The sequence below is a fragment of the Rhinolophus ferrumequinum genome, chromosome 11 (assembly GCF_004115265.2).
Source record: "Rhinolophus ferrumequinum isolate MPI-CBG mRhiFer1 chromosome 11, mRhiFer1_v1.p, whole genome shotgun sequence".
NCBI classification, from domain to species: domain Eukaryota; kingdom Metazoa; phylum Chordata; class Mammalia; order Chiroptera; family Rhinolophidae; genus Rhinolophus; species Rhinolophus ferrumequinum.
The window spans coordinates 8,847,406-8,865,014 of NC_046294.1; the positions used below are offsets into that span (position 1 = coordinate 8,847,406).

The 17,609-nt window shown below is 44.0% G+C and overlaps 2 protein-coding genes across 2 annotated transcripts in view; both read right to left on the minus strand.

The window, feature by feature from the left end:
* The window catches only part of LOC117030362 (secretoglobin family 1D member 2-like), a 64,237-nt gene that overhangs the window by 6,351 nt on the left and 40,277 nt on the right, over positions 1-17,609 (minus strand). The window lies entirely within an intron of this gene.
* Positions 8,754-11,805, minus strand: LOC117030361 (mammaglobin-B-like). Its single transcript, XM_033120403.1, has 3 exons — positions 11,548-11,805; positions 10,999-11,186; positions 8,754-8,962 (listed from the first exon to the last, which is right to left on the minus strand). Exons 1-3 carry the CDS (start codon positions 11,600-11,602, stop codon positions 8,924-8,926), a joined length of 282 nt encoding a protein of 93 aa, XP_032976294.1. The 5' UTR covers positions 11,603-11,805; the 3' UTR covers positions 8,754-8,923.

Here is a 17,609-nt window from a genome sequence, read left to right on the forward strand (position 1 = left end):
ATAAAGATGAAAAACATGACTAAAACTGCCTTATTTTAGCCTTAAGTGATATTATTCAGGGATATGTAGAATCAAGCAGGCCCCATTCGTCTCATTAACAGATGTATTTATCAATAACATTTGACTTCATATATATGAGAAGTATGAAAAATTGAAATTGATATGTTTATCCAAAATGTGCGCATCCCTGATGGCGCCCTGATCAGCATCGTACCTTATCTCACAAACTCCATCAGCCATGTTACTACTCCTCGAGTGCCATTGTGCAGGCGTGACCCCAGCAGATTATGCCCTGAGCTCCTCAGGGAAACTTGTGGGCTGATGGAGCCACTTCTGTCTACTCCCCGGACGACCTGCCAGCAGCCCTCGTACACCCGACAGGGACTCAGACCTCTTGCTACAAGCATGAGCTGCAACGGGAGGCCCATGACATTGATAGGCCGTTCAGCGTCAGAGATGGTTTCCTTCACCTGTTGGCCAACTCTTGCCATAACTCAATTGTTCTATGCTGGCTAAATGTCTCTCTGTGTCCTCCCTACAGAAAAAAATGAAGGAAAAAAGCAGAAATGCTTGGTTTTTCCAATAATTTGGAAAATTATTGGGGAAAAATCTCCAAGTCCAAAAATCTCCAGATTTTTCCAATAATTACTCACTGTGCGCAGTGCACTACCTGTGCCTTTCCTAATGCTGGGATCCAGTCCATGTGCCATTTCAGACACAACATGGAGTTTGAAGACCCTTCACCCAGGTTCACCTTGATTTTATCCCAAGGTGAACCCATCACGGGGCTTGTCATGTGACCCAGCCATACCATGGACTCTCCCAGGATGGCCTGGCCCTTCCACAAATCATTTGTGACGAATCATTCATTACAAATATATTTAGCCTCAGCAATGTAATTTTTCACTTTGAATTTGAAAATAAGCAGTTGTATTTTCATACGAGGTCGGAGTTTTACGGTCCCGAACTCATCCTAGAAAAAGTGCTGCACACCTCGGTGCTGAATATCACTATGATCACCTGGTTCCCTCTGGTTCAATAGAAGTAACGTTAGCACGCACTTCTTTAGAGTGATATTGCCATTGACTTTGACTATTGATTTTATTTGTTCTAAATAGTTTTCTTCTATTATTAATTAGCTTAGGATTTTTACTAGGAAAAGTCACCAGATTTAGTCAAATACCATTAATCTGTTCACGTAATTACAAGGTTTTTTGTATTTATTGGTTTAGGTGATAATGTTCATTATAGCTTTTAAAGTTGAGGTGGACACATGTTTCTGGAGTTCACTATGTATTTAACTGTTTTTGAGACAAGACTCCTCTCTGACCTATATCTTTTTGGTATGCAGAAGAGAAATTTTGTTACAAACACACACACACACACACACACACACACACACACATTGACATACTACAGCAGTTAGGGGAGTGCTCAGGGGACCCTATAACTCAGGGGGTCTAGGAAAAGGAAACTCTTCACAGTAATGTTAAGATTTATTTTACTCGTTCATTCTCATTCTCTCACAAGTGTATAGTAGAACTTTCCAGAGGCTACATGACCTGTACATTGCAACAGAGGTAAGACTGAAGCAAATATGTGAATCCAGCTGTCTTCTATTAAGCCAGATCCAGAGACTGGGGAAGATCTAAGTAAAGCTACTCCAGGCACTGGGAGGGAGATATTTGAGGTTTTTCAAAGCAGGTTTGCCATCACAACACCGGTGTCATGAAAAGCATCACTAAATCTAAGTGAACAGGGGAAAGGAAAAGACTCAAATCAACACTGTCGTCTTGGACACGTTGATTCGGCAAGTCAACCACTAGTGGCCATCTGATCTGCAAATATGGTGGGGTGAAGAAAAAAAATCAAAGAACAATTTTTTATTAGAATTTATTGGGGTGACAAGGCGTAGTAAAATTACATGGGTTTCAAGTGTATGATTCTGTAACTTGAGAAGGGAGCTGCTCACATGGGAAATGGCTCCTTCAAGGACGTCTGGGTCTTGGATAAAGTGAAACTGACCTGAGATATCACCATTGGTATCTCCTTGTGGAAATCTGAGACTGGTCGGAGAAGTAAGAGTTAATAGGAGAGAGCTTGTGAGCTGGCAGAAGCGAGCTTCAACATTCACTGCTTGGCTCTGACTCCCCTGGCTAGCACTGCACCTGCAGGCTGACAAGCACCATATATTCATCACAGGTGGGAGACAAATATTCTCAGCTGCAATGGCAACCCCGTACAAACTAACAATCTCCCATCCTAGATGGAACAGAACGGTTCCCAACCACAACAGCAACTCCCCTGCCAGCTGAGATCCATCACAGATGGGAACAGGACAGTTTCCAGGAGACACTTGTAACGGCAACGTCCCTGCAAGCTGATAAGCACCCTACATCCTGCATGGAAAAAATATGGAACCCCAACACTCCTTCTCATCGGGTCACCTCTCTCCCATGGGACTCTACTCTGGCTTAACTTCTGCCAGCATCTCTCTCTTCCCCTTCTGTCTCTGCAGCTGTCTCCATCAGATGCTGCCCTGGCCAACTTCCGCCAGTATCTCTCTCTTACCCGTCTTCCTCCGCAGCTCTCCCTCTCAGGCTGCCCTGTCAAAACTTCTGCCAGTTCCAAACAGAACTGTCTTTCTCTCTCTCTTAGAGTTTCAATAAATCGTCTTACTTTTGTAGAGTATAGTAAATACTTTTGCATTCTGCGAACGACCAGGGGTTAACTCTATGCCAAGACAGAGACCAGCAAATATTATTTGACCATTGCCCATGCTCCAGAACACAGAGACTTTGTCAAAGACACGAAAAAGGCTGACGGTGCTGTCCTCATTGTTGCTGCTGGTGTTGGTGAAATTGAAGCAGGTCTGCCCAAGAACAGAAGTCCCATGAGCACACACTTCTAACTTACACACCGGCTGTGAAACAACGAATTCTTGGTGTTAACAACATGGATTCCACTGAGCCACCTTACAGCCAGAAGAGACACGGAAATCGTTAGGGAAGTCAGCATATTGGCTTCAAGCTTATTGGCTACAACCCAGACACAGTAGTATTTGTGCCAATTTCTGGTTGGAATGGTGACAACATGCTGCAGCCAAGTGCTAACATGCTTTGGTTGAAGGGATGGAAAGTCACCCGTAAAGAGGGTAGTGTCAGTGGATCCACGCTGCTTGCAGCTCTGGATTGCATCCTGCCACCACCTCGTCCAACTGATAAGCCTTTGCGTCTGCTCCTCCAGGAAGGCTACAAAATAGGAAGAATTGGTACTGTCCCTGTGGGCCGAGTGGAGACGGGTGTTGTCAGACCCTGCACGGTGGTCACCTTTACTCCAGTCAGCATTTCAACTGAAGGAAAGTCTGTTGAAATGCACTGTGAAGCTTTGCGTGAAGTTCTACCTGGGGACGACACTGGCAAGAAGTGTCTGTCAAAGATGATTGTTGTGGCAATGGGCTGGTGACAGAACAAATGACTCACGAATGGAAGCTGCTGGCTTCACGGCTCAGGTGATTATGCTGAACCCCCCAGGACAAATCAGTGCCAGATGCACACCTGTGCTCCATTGCCACCTGCTCACATGGCTTGCAAATTTGCTGAGATGAAGGAGAAGATTGATCATCGTTCAGGGAAAATCAAAAGCTGGAAGATGGCCCGAAATGTTGGAAATCTGATGATGTGCCATCATTGACCTAGTGCCTGGCAAGCCCAGGTGTGTTGAGAGCTTCTCTGACTACCCTCCTCTGGGCCGTTTTGCTGTATGTGACGTGAGAACGACAGTAGCTGTGGGTGTCACTAAAGCAGTGGACAATACGGGTGTAGGAGCTGGCAAGGTCACCATGTGTGCGCATTGAGCTCAGAGGGCTCAATGAACATTATCCTCAATACCTGCCACCCTAGTCTTAGTCAGAGTCTTCAGAACTCTTTGTCTCGATTGGCCTTTGAAGTTTAATAGTAAAAGACTGGTGAATGATTACAATACATTTTAGAACCTTCACAAGGAAAGGAGAATGTTTTATGGATCTGCTGGGTTTTCTGTGTGGCAGTTTTTAAGTTATTAGTTTTTTAAATGAGTACCATTTAATAGAAACAACTTGACCAAAAATTGTCACGGAAGTTTGAGACCCATTGAACAAAGTTTAATGAGAAACCTGTGTGTTCTTTGGATCAACACTGGGACTTCCTCCACTACTACATATGGGAAAGGCCTAAGGAAGAGAGGCCCTTTATCTATTTCTGGTGTTACATCTGCTCAGACTTTAGAATTTGACAATTTGTGGTCTAAATTTTTTTTCTGGATGTGCACTTTGGGTTTTTTTCACGTTGTCTTAAGGGAAAGAATCATCTATTTACATAGACTAAATCTATGGGAAGGGGGTCTGTTGTTGCAAAGCGTTGTTGCCACGCTTCACAGGTGAGGACGCATAAGGAAACAGTAACTTGGTTTATAGAGACCCAAAATTGTAAAATTAAAGTCCACATATTACATACTAAACTTGGTGTAGTTACATCAACATTGAGTAAAGTTGTTGTGTCAAATTTAGTTTTTTAGCTATTAAAATGTGAATTCTCACATTTGAAATCCTGAGGTAGTTTTAAGAACCTAAAATGAGGCTTAAATAGTATTGAGCACTTTTAAATGAGTATCATTACTACATTACTACATTACTACAGTTATTTGTATCCAGATTCCACGAAAAATAAATGATACTGAAGTTGGATAAAAAGAGAGTGAGAGTGAGAGAGAGACATTTGAGTAAAGAACAAGGAAGTGAGAGAAACTGAAGAGCGAGTAAAACAGGATTTAGCAATTGTTGCACACTGCATATTCTTATGTGTTTTAGAAACGCACTTAAAAGTAATTATGTAAAGTTGTTTTCAGCTGTTGGACTGTGTGTTTTTGGAAAACACACTGCAGAGACAGGACCAAGTGGGCAAGTTATTCTATTCTGGTACCTAAGTACTTCCTGAGTCTCTGATCTTCTTTACCTTCAAAATATTACACTTGTATAACTCCATCTTCCTACTTTATTGTCATTATCGGAGCATATTAAAAACAATGGTTTGGCATTATCACATCTCCGTCCCATGTAGTGGGCCAGGACAGGGGAGATGCTCCTGACCCACCAGAGTCAGCGGATGAGGCAGTGGGAGTGTCCCACAGGGTGGAGGCAGTGAAGCGTGCACTGATGGGAGATTCTCGAAATGACAACAAAATGGGATAAAAGTGAAGGGCTTTAAATTATCACCAGGAGCCCGTGTCTGTAAATAATCACACTAATGACACGCTCCTCCCCGATGGACATTCTAAATGATTGTCCTTGACCGGAACAGACTCTTCCCAGAGGCCTGTCAATAACACGTGGTCAGGAAAAATGCTCAGCACAGTGTCAGAGGGTAAATGTCAGAGATTACACATATGTAAAAAGCAAATAGAAATACTAAGTCAAACAGAATAAATCACCTCAAACAGAAAGTCAAATATCAGAGAGTCTGTCTCTGCCAGCGAGGAATGTTTATTTATCCTGAATGCTAATTTAATGAGCTTCTGAATCTCCTCTGGTTCCATTGGGAATTCTCTCAGTTAAGATAAGATCACTACTTTTCAATCACATAATTTACCGTTTTATGATCATGACTGAGTCACTGTTATTGTGATTTTAAGATCCTAAATACCGGATTTTGGAACGAAGGCTGAGGAGGGCGATCGGTGGGGATAAGAACCACTTCCCCCAGGCACACAGGGTCTCTGGACTCCTGTCCTCAGCAGGATGTGCTGGTCACACATGTCCCTTCTGGCTCAGGTTGGCATTCCAGGAATTCTCTAGCCCTTTGATCTTCAAAGTGGTGAACTCATGCCAGGGGGGTAAAAACTTTTCAGGAACCACTTCTAGATGGTAACATCCAATGTACGTTACACATACATACGTGTGCGTTCACTGACTTCGTTTCTTTCCTCCACTTTCATAACCATTCGTGCTACAGTTTACCAAGCACAATGATGGACCATCCTCCATCGGAATCTCCATATAGACTACTGACTGCATGTACAAATCGCCAGACTTCAGGAAAAAATTGAAGCATACTGTGGTGCAGGAAATGTTTTCAATAGAAAGTGATTTCTAGTTGCTTGCCTTTATAAAGTCAGAGGAGGACCTAATTAAACCGTGGCTGGAAAATCATTAAAGATCATTTCAGTGACAATGTGTACCCTATAGCTCAAAGGGATTCAAAGAATCAGGTGACATCACTACTACAAACTCATTCTTTTTGTATCTGCACATTCATGTGACAAGTATTTTCAGTATTTACATGCTTAAGGTGGAAACCATGAATAAAATTTCCTCATGTTAGTAATCAGTAATGTAATCCATGGATATATAAAATTAAAGAAGGGCCTCTTTCTGTTCATTGAGAGACGCATTTAGCAATCACATGATACAGTACATAATTAAGAAGGATCAAAAGTGCCCGTGTCAGGTGTTTATCTAACATTTTAAGCATCGGACTGGTACCCAATATACCAATGTACTGCATGTCATAAACTTTCCAAACCCACTTCATCCTTCATCCCTTGCTGTAGTGCACTGTAGATCCTTAGGGATTGATGCCCTGAGGTTCATCCAGGAAACGTGTGAGATGATGCACAGCTGCTCGTTGCTTCCACAGACCACCTGCCAGAAGCCCTCGTCCACCGAACGCGGGCTCACACTTCTTGCTATCAGCTGTGAGCTGCCAAGGGAGGCCCATGACGTGGAAAAGGCTGCTGGACATCAGACATTGTTTCCTTCATCTCGTTCACCAACTCTTGCCATGAAGCGATGGTCCTATGTTATGTCTTTTGGTTCCAAAATAAGAAGAAGAAGGAAGGAAAATATCAGAAATCATGGTTTCCTCCTGCATTTCCATAGCATTTCTCCTGTGTGCCCTGCCCTACTCATGCAGTTCATAGTGCTTGGAGTCCTGACCAGGTACCATTGGGACACAACCTAGAGCTCGGGGACACACTCCAAACGGAAGGGAATGTGCAGGTCCTGCTCTGCTGAGCTTCAAACACGGCGACGAGCAGGAGTGGTTTCATTAGTCCATTCACCTCCCCCACGTCCCATCCTTGTTTTGGGGGCCAAACCCTCAGACTCGCAGGACACTCTTGGGGAGATCGGCAGGTTGCCCCAGAACACTGCTTCTCTAAATATGTTCCTCCCGCACCAGCAACGTTAGCACCAGCCGGGAGCTTGTATGAAACGCAACTTCTTGGACCTCAGTGCAGACCTATTGATGAGAAAGACAAGGGTGGGACCAAGAAGGTATCTTAGCAACACCTCTAGGTGACTCAGTCGCGGGCTGCATTTCAGAATCAACACCTTTTAGCATCTCACATAGGTTGGCCAAGCGCACCTTAATTTGTGTTTCCTGGAATATTGGTCCAGGGAATAATTTAAGCTGACACCTATTTATGAAAAAACTAAAGAGAGCTCTAGGACCCTGGAGTGTCCTTCCTCCTGGAATACTCATCTCCCAGATGCCTCACACTCTCTCCCTCACCTCCTTCATATCTAGGCCGAAACGTGACGACTATAGTGAGCCCTTCCCTGTCCGTCCTAATTAAAACCGCACCCCCACCCTTCCCCCTCTCCTATTCCTCTGTGGTCTTTCTCACCTCCCAATATACTTTTTAATTTACCTCTTTACTTCCTTCATTATTTTTCTCCCCTTGATAAATATAAGCATCCTGAGGGAAGGGATTTTTGGTTTTCTTCTCACTGATATATCCTGATGCCAAGAGCAGTGCCTGATACAAAATGTGTGTCCAACAAGAAGTTCATGAGTGAATGACCGTGATTGTAAGAACTGGTCACAGGAGGATGCAGTCAAAGGATGGACAGTGAGGGAAACAGTGAGAAGAACTTGTGTTCTGCTAAGGATCGAGATTCTCTGAGGCTTATGATAAAGGAAGGAAACCATAATTATGGAATCTTACCTAACAGCCCACAAGGGCTGGAGAAGTGATAGATCTGAGAGTGTGAAAGGGATGAAGCAGGTGTGTATGTGTCCTATTCATTGATTAGCACATCAGTGGCCACTGTCATGGGGACACAGACAAACAAGCGTTTTTCCTGAGGTTTGGGGTTATGGGCACAGAGGGTGCCCAACTGTGATGAAAGATTTTATTTGTTTTATTTCTTTTTTGTTTTTTTTTTTCTTTTCACAAACCCTTGTGTCGAGGGCTGACTTTCAATAGATCTCAGTGAGGGAGCTGCTAATGAGAGATTCTAACAACCCAGTTGAGACTGTAGATCCCATCGTAGGGTGCAGACAGGAGTCATCCCTGCCCTGCCTGAGTCCCCTTTCTCGCTGCTGTTCCCCTCCCTGCACACTCGGGCCAGGGACACAGAGAGCCCGGTCATGGTGAGCAGGGCTCAGCTTGGACACAGGGACTGAAGGACATGTGGGATGTTGAGTTGGACGCAGCCACCAGCACCTCAGGGCCTGAGCGAGGCACAGATCGTCTGGGAAGATGGGGGTGAGAGGGGAGGAAAGTCACTTTCCATAGAAGGGTCGATGTTGGGCTACAGGTGGTAAGGAACAGCGTGCTGCTCAGAGTCTGCAGTCCTGCCTCTGTGAGCTCTTCATGGATAATGGGGTGTGAGTGTGTGTGTGTGTGTGTGTGTGTGTGTGTGCGAGCACATGCGTGTGTGGTGTGAGTCTCTCTAAAAGCCTCCATTTTCATCAGATCACAAGAAAAGAACATTAGGTTTGCAGATACTTTATTGAAATGAAAATGTATTTGAGGTTTCAACAATTGTCTTGCAGTTTGCAGATCAAAAGACAAAAAAAGTAATGTAAGTTGTGGTTTCTACCAATAGACACTCCGTTGTGATCATTGTCTATAGTCCTCTGAGCCGAACGGTTGTGGAAATTTAATATTCAGCACACCAGACACTGTTATATATTGTTTGCTGGAAAACAAAACAGAGACATCTCCTCCATTCCAATTCCTCATAAGAGGAAAATCTGGAAAACCAAATATTTCTTTCATTGTTTCCCTGGATTTGTCTACTCACATCTGACATTCAAGAAAAATAGCGCTGCCAGTAAAATCAGAATTACCTCGTCATTTATTCTATTGTTCAGGAGACATTAATTGGTAGCTAAGAGGACTCCTATTTCCAGGTCTGTCCTACCCCTCAACCCCAAGGGTCTCTTTAATAATTTTATCAGTTTGTTTCCTGTTCTTTGAAATAAGGTATCTAACAAAATTATGCAGTGTTACCAATTTTCAATATGTCGGCTCAAATACGATGACATGTGAACGTTTAGAGTTCCTGTATGATCTTACATGTTAGAAATAGAGAACACAATCTGATGCCTCCACCATATCCTTTGTGGGCCACAAAATATCGGAGATGTGCACTCTGACATATTTGTCTAATCTAGGGTTTTTTTTTAACTTTTATTGGGGAATATGGGGAACAGTGTGCTCCTCCAGGGCCTATTCGCTCCAAGTCATATCCTTTAATCTATTTGTGGAGGGCGCAGCTCAGCTCCAAGTCCAGTCGCCGTTTTCAACCTTTAGTTGTCGTGGGCACAGCCCACCATCCCATCTGTGAATTGAACTGGCAACCTTGTTGTTGAGAGCTCGCACTCTAACCAACTGAGCTATCCGGCTGCCCCTAATCTAGGTTTATAAACAAAATATGCCTATACAGTAGTCATTCCATTTTTGAAAAATGCAATTATTTTAAATGCACATGACACATTTTCACCATTTTCAATCATGGTTCAGTAGTGTTAAGAATATTCCCTTTGCAGAGCAACCAGACCCCAGGACGTTTGCATCTCGCTAAAGTGCAACTCCAGACCCGTTAAACACTCCCAAGTTCCTCACCACCCAACCCCTGGAATGCATTACTCCCCTTCTGTTTCTAAGACATTGGCTACTCTAGAAAACTGACGGAAGTGGAGTCATGCTATATTTGTCTTTTTGTGACTGGCTTTTTTTTTTTTTTTGATCATGTCTTCAAGGTTGTTTCATGTTGCACCCTGTTTCAGAATCTTCTTTGTGACGGACACTTGTATGTTTGAGCTTTGGCAATGCATCTAAATTGTCTACCCTGGGGTGTGTTAAGTGTTACATTAGGATATGGAAAAAGTCTCCGTAACAACTAAACAAATCTGTTATAATTTGAAAGATAATCTCATTGTTAAACTACTGATTTTTGTTTTAAACATTTCCCTCACCCGTGGTGGGTTCATACCCATGATCTGCACGTGTCGTTCATGGGTCTTTAATTAATGGCCAGGGATTCAGTCTTTTATACTAACAAATGTGGATTGCTTGAAAGTGCACTTTAGATTGTGTTAGTAAGATATGCGGATTGTTAAGACATATAAGGGAGGTGGGGGGTGGGAGATGAGGGTAAGGGGGACCAAATATCTGGTGATGGAAGGAGAACTGACTCTGGGTGGTGAACACACAATGGGATTTATAGATGATGTAATACAGAACTGTATACCTGAAATCTTTGTAATTTTACTAACAATTGTCACCCCAATTAAAAAAAAATAAGATATGTGGAATAATCCTTAAAACGAATTTTCTGGACTCTATTAGAAAGTCTTAAGATATTTGACTATTCGATCGACAAACAAGTAAAAGTTATTATTCAGATCACTCGTACAAGTGAAGGAAGGTCTTCTTAAGAATCAGATATTTTCTGAGCTGAGGGTTAAGGGAGCTTTTGCCCAAGCGATTTCCCCCCTCTTGGTCCTTTTCATTTATCATTCACTAAGGATTCCACAAAGTGAAGACACAGAGCAGCACTGCACCTTGGATGGCTTTCCTGGTGTCACAGTATTATTCACACTTACCAGCAGTGGAAATCACTGAAACAAAGCATGGCCAACACTTGCTTTGGCATAATAAGTGACAAACTTAGAACCTGCTTGCTCTCTCCAGTGGATTCAAAACACTTAAAGAAGAAATCGAAATTACCACAATCACTTGGATGTTTTCCAGAGTTTTATAATCCTGGTCAAGAAAAGATTGCTTCATTTCCTTTAGTGCGTTTGCAGTGTCTTCATCATCTACAAAATCTTGAAAATCCTCGACGAATTGATCAACGCCCACTTCAGAAGACACTAGCTTATCTATCATTTTCTCAAAGAGCGGGCAGCCAAAACCTGGATGGAAGCATGCAAAAGCGGGCTCACTTACAGAGGTATGAATACCGTTTTGGGCGTAGCTAGGGTGTGTCATCTGACATCCCAGTAGAGACACACATTCACAAAGATTATGGTCAACGGTCTTGAGTTCTCAAATCTAGGAGAGTAAACTCAGGATCTGGGATTTCCTTCAAGCCCAGACATTTATCTCCTTACACCCCCGTCCTGGCTTCCACAGCCCAGAGAAGCCAAACACACGAATAACGAGGACCCTGGAGAGATGAGAGGCTCTGTGCTGGGCTGTGGGGAACAGGAGGTCGTCCACAGGGGCCCTGACAACAACCTGCAAGCAAAGCCCGCCCTCCTTGTCAGTGCTCACCTGCAAAGCAGGAGAGGGGCAGGGCGATCAGCATGAGGACTGTCAGCAGCTTCATGGTGCAGCGGCGGCTGTGGGCTGGTGACTGAGGTGTGGCAGTGAGGAAGGAACTTGCTTTGGAGCTGAGTGCCCTGAGCTCCTGCTTTTATTCTCCTGGTGGCCATTGTAATCCCTCCCCTCAATGAGGGAAAGAGTCACAGGATGAACCTGGCACTGGGCCAGGAAACCACACTGAGAAACACCAAAAACCCAGCCAGCCTGTGATCTGTTGGTAGAAACCAAGGAGACTGAGTTTTTGAACCAAAAATGACTTTGGAACTGCAATAATGGCACATGACAGTAGTTGCAATTACTTCAGACATGCTTACTGAAAAAAGGACAAACTAATTACAACATTGTGAGCCGTTTTGTTTCACTATTAGGGTGGTTCATTATGTCCCCATTCTCCTCCTCCTTTTTTTCTTTCCCTTCCTCGTCTTCGTGTTGCTTCTCTTTTCCTTCTCTATCTTCTAGGTGCAAAGTGGTTCAGACCCTATGTGTCTGTTCCTCCTGCTTCAGGGGACACCTGGGCTGGGTGCAATACCTCATTCCGCTTCTGGGAGACAGACTTCCCTCGCCCACAGAGTGGAGTGGGAAAATATTCAAGTCTCGCCTACTTTGAAGACTGTTTTTACCAAGAATATCTCACTTATATAAGTAAATTTCCTGAATTTAATTATAAATGTAGAATTAAATTTCGTCCTGATTTTGTTAGCTTTTTGGTGTAGCTTACCTCTCTCTCACTGGGGAGACAAGGAACACACATACAGTTGACTGTGAGATCCAGGGAAAGTGATGGTGTAAAGAACAACAAACAACGTGTAGTGCAGCCGTCCTGTAAAGTGGTCCAGGCAAGCATCGGAGCAGGGACTTTGAAGCTTGGATGGTGAAATCCCGGGGAACATCTGGGGAAGAATGTTCTCAAGAGGTCAAGGCAACAGCCAGTACAGAGGCCCTGAGAGCACATGGCACTTGGCAAGGGAAGGGAAGTGTGCCAAGTGTGTCAAGAGAGGGACAGGACAGCCTCACAGGATAGAAAAGCCACATGCGTTTGAGCAGGGACAACATGAAAGTAACAGGAACAAGAGAAACAAAGTTGGCTTACGTAGAAGAAAAAAGAAATGGCTGAGAGAGCCTGAGAAACGAGTCAGCAGTGAATTCCCTGTGAATACATTATTCTCCGTCTGGATTATTTGGGACTCCCATTTTTAGTAATTCAGGTGGAGCTTAAGTTGCCAAGGACACTAATGAACTAGGAAGAAGCTAGAAAGAGAAAAGAAGGTCACGTTCTTATGGGTGTCCCCTCAGCCAGCTGACCATTGCTGGGCACTTCATTCCAAAGGCAAGTGAAGGACTTTAGCGATGAAACGGGCAACTGTCTCCGTGAACGGGATTTCATGAGGACTCCGCCTGGTGCCTCAGTCATTACGGAGCAGCCCTGTCACCTGCTGACACACTGAGCCCTTCACAGCTTCTTACTCAGGAAACAAAATCCCACCTCATGTCCATGAGCGCACAGTAAAGTGTGGGTCTCTTTACCTGCATGTTTCCGGCAAAGCACATGAGGACCATTCTCAGGGGAATCAAATACAATAACTGCTCACAAAAGCTCCTGTAAAAGCATCGGTTGAAAAATGGAGATGGAAAAACCCAAAAGGTGAGAATGCCTGTATTGCTGGCCTGATTTTTTCCTCCTCCCAGAAGGCACCTTCACTCATGTCCCCAAATTCAGAAACCAGAGCAGTGAAGTAGCCTTCGGTGTCAGTGTGTGTGACATTTATTGATCACCCTCTGTGACAAACCAGACACAATAGACTTGGACGTGGAGGTGAATTATTCACAGATTTTACCTTGGATACCCTTGTCTCAGGTATAGATTAACGTGAGGTAGAAGAATTTCATTTGGCTTCTTCTCAGGCTCATACTAGACCTGAGGTGACCTCACACAAATATTTGCTCATTTGAGGTCTTGCCATCATTAATAAAAGTGGTAACACTCAGTGATAGCCATTTTTTTCTCAGTTATTCAAGCATTGGCACAAAGTCTATAAAAGAGTTCTGCAAATTAGATGATCCTTGAGTTTCTATTAATTGTAAGTTAGTCGTATACATTATCCATGGTATTTGGGGACAAGCTACCTTACATTTCTTCTGTTTCACTCATTCTGTAAAACTGGTTCTCCCCTGCGCTCCTAGACTGTTGGCACATTAACCTCATGCATGTGCTTTGGACGTGAACTTCTTCTTCCTTAAGATCAGGCCAAAGCCTACAAATTGGGTAGGGAGGTGCTTTCCCCGGCCAGAGACTTCAGGAAAGGCCGAGGTCTTGGGGACAACTTGATGTCCATCGTTCATGGTTTCCAGGCCATTCCAAGCACAGGCATCTCCCATGCCTGGGGCCACACTGGTGTGGAGATATGACAGCTGTGTCCCTTTGCACCATGGAAATCGTCCTATGGATGTCATGAGGCCTGAATGAGTTACAGTGAGGAAGTCCTCAGAACAGAGCTGGGCACAGAGGAGGTGCTGCGGACATGTCAGCTCCAGCCAGTCATTTATAACCTGAGAAAGGTGTTCTGATAAACCTTGAAGGACTTCTGGCACCATTATAGACCACTGAAAACTCTGCTTCTACTTCGCATTCTCTAAAAGGCCTAGAGACACCATGTTGCGATGTGAAGCAGAAGGCCTAAAGTAGGAAATAAAGTCCTTTTTTGATCCATGCTTCCTGGATTCTTTTTCTGACCTCTTCTTGAGGAGTCTTATTGAGATAATTTACATAAAAGTTGTTTCTCGAACATATTCCACATACTTTTGGCCTGTTCATCTTCTCAATATCCACCTCATACCTCTGTTAGTAGTTTTCCACATTCAGTAAAACATGAACGGCAAACAATTGTAGAGCACTTACTCGTTGAAGGGCTCTGGTAACTGGCCTTTTTATCTTCACAGAAACCCAATGAGTAAGGTGATGATGACATTTATTCACCAAACAGGGGCACTTTGGAAGGTCAAAGAGGTCACTACCTGGACAGAGTGCCAAGACAGCAGCATGAACCAGGTTTCTCGTGAGCAAACTGAGATGTGTGGTCACCCTCCCCAGGAGGTGGGCATCTCATTTCTCCCCAACTGCAGACAATGGGACAAAAGAGGTCAAGTAACTTGACCAAGGGCACACAGCTAGGGGGTGGCAGAGCCAGTAAGGGGCCAGGCTTTCTGGCTCGAGAGGCCCTCTCCACACTATGGGCCTCCTCAGGCTAACCCTTGTGGACCTTCACTGGATGGTTCACATGGGTCCTGTGCCCTTGACCTTCACAACTGCCCTGTGTGAACTCCAGGTTGAATTCTGTGCAGGCCGCACGGTTTTCAGCTCAAGGCATTTGCTCCCTGTGAAGCCCCTTCTCCACTGTCCTTGCCTCAGTCCCCCTGGGTTGACCTCCTTATGCATTCCTGATGCCACATCAAAGACAGCCCACTTCTTATGTCCTTTCCGGGCACGAATCTCTGGGGATCTTCTTCCCAAGACCCCATGGCTCTCCATGTGCACGTCTCTCCTGGCAACCAGGCCCAGGTCTCTGGCTCTTTCCCCATGTTCTGGTCCTGGAGGGCGTGACCTGTGCCTTCTGGTCTTTGTGTCACAATAGTGATAGAAGGTGCTTAACTAATGACTGTGTAACTGCTTATCAGGACGCATTGTGAGTTATTACATGTTTTATTCTTGGGTCTATTCAGACAGAGAATGTCATTTGAAATTAAATGTCTAAGGAAGGCAAGGCTCAAACACAACATCAAGCCTAAACCCAGGCCTCAGCGTGACATCCTGGTGGTACCACCACGTTCTTTATGTTCCTAGAGAGGACTTCGGAGTCACCACAGGGAGGGCGCAGGTGACCACAGGAGGAAGTTGGAGACCTATTATTCGGGGACTGGGCCACCTCAGTCTTTCTGTTCCTGAGAAGTAAACATTAACTTGATCCAATCTAACCCGGATCCTTCTAATGTCTTGGGACAGGGAGCCGGATTTGGAAGCCGAGTCTGGATCAGGAGTCACCTCCAGCTAATTCTCCTTGGCTTCTTCACCAAAACCCTGAACTTTGCATGACTTACATTGCCACAAAATGTGTGGTTAAATATGTGATCTCAATACATATGTGAGAACTCACATGATTTATTAGGTATCTACTGAATTAAGAAGTTCCCTTCCTCTTCCTGCCCCCTTTTTCTAGCTAACTGTTCAGAATGTGAACCCCTGGCCCCTAGGACCATTACAAGGGGAATATGGAGAAACTGATATAAATGATTTCACGGCTAGAACCATGATTCTTGCTGCCGCTCCTTCCTGCACATTCTTTCTGAAAGGAAAATCTATTTTTTTACGCCAATGTCCAAAAGGTCACAAAATGTGTTTTGATATAGGAATGAGTGGGCTATTCAATTTCCTATTCTTCACTTCTGGGAAATATTCTAGTTGTTTGTTCTTGGTGACTTTCTTCCCACCACAGTGTCTCTCAGTCTAGAAGCCTATTAGATGGACATACTACATGGAAGCTTTAGCATACTTTTGTTTCTCACATATTTGTGTTCTTTATCCTTCCACTACGAATAAATCACTATTGTTACACATATTATTTGTCTTCCAACTCCTTTATTATCTTTTCCAGCTGTCATATTTCTAATTTTTCCAGAGCTGCTTGTAGTTTGAATGTTTATTAACCATAAAGAGAGTAACAGATCTTAGTAATCTGAGCTTTCTGAAGACCCAGGAAAGTGTCCCACGAGCGAACAAGACTGGCCCAGGAACCTAGACCAGTCTCAAAAGAATATGAATCTATTTAGAACTTTCTTGTCTCTTTATCTCTTCCCATTTTTAAGCCCTAAATCTGTCAGAAAAGATGGTTATCAGGTGGGATAGAAAAAGGGAAGTAAGGAGAGCAGAGAAGGAGTAGTCTTAATTGTCAACCATTGTGAACTTTTGATTCTTATCCAGGCCAGGATACACTAATCTCTAAAGGGAGACGTTGACCTTCATATCACAGGAATGGAGAGCCATTGAGAGCTGGCTTTAAGTAAGCTTGTGACAAATGCGGGCTTTGAATCATATCACTGTATATGAATACAATTCTGTATGCAGTCAGCTAGATTGGAAACATGGGGATAAATAAAGATAATTCAAATAAGCAAATCTTCAAAACTTTTATCTGCAGTGAGCTTTTTCTCAGAAGGTGGCAGAGGATATGCTCCACCCAAAAGAATATTGTCATCCAGAGTAAGATGGATGCAAGGAGAGGACATCTGAGGAGGAGAGCCTGCAGAGACAGCAATTATGCCTGTCCAGGGAAAGCATTAGAAGCCTCAAAGGTAACGTCAAGAGACCCTGCAGAAGTCAATCCTTTGTACTTGGTTAACTCGGTTTGTGAGCCTGATCCAGAGTTTCTGAAAAATTACTGGCATCTTCAACAAAGGAAACCCAGCCTGCCAATCGAACAGGGAGCTGCTCCAGACATAATTTGACTGTCAGATGTCAACATTCTGGGAGAGTGTGTCCAGGGAAGGCGGAAACACAGGCCCTTCTGTCACCTACAGCTAAATTCCTGCTGCCTTTCAGAGAGCCAAGACTGTGGAGACTTTCAGTGTGCTTTTGGTAAAATATACACAACATAAATTCACCATTTCAACCTTACTTAAGTGTACAATAACTTGCATTGAGTACATTCACACTCTTTTACTATCCATTTCCAGATACCATCCCAAACGAAGACTCTAGCCATTAAATAATCACTCTTTAACCTGTCCTCCAGGGCCAGTGTTTGGAGTCTTGCATATCTCACCTCCCACTCTGTGAGCATCTCATGTAGGGAAACGTCCTGCATGAGATCCTAAGTTTATTAGTTTTATAACAGTGAAACGAATGAATGACCTTCAATTGCCAGGCTCGAAGGGCGAAAGAAGAGGCCAGGGAAAGGTCTCCAGGTGACCACTTTGGTGATGCTGGCAGTTGTCTGACTGTCGTGAACAGTCTTGTTGCC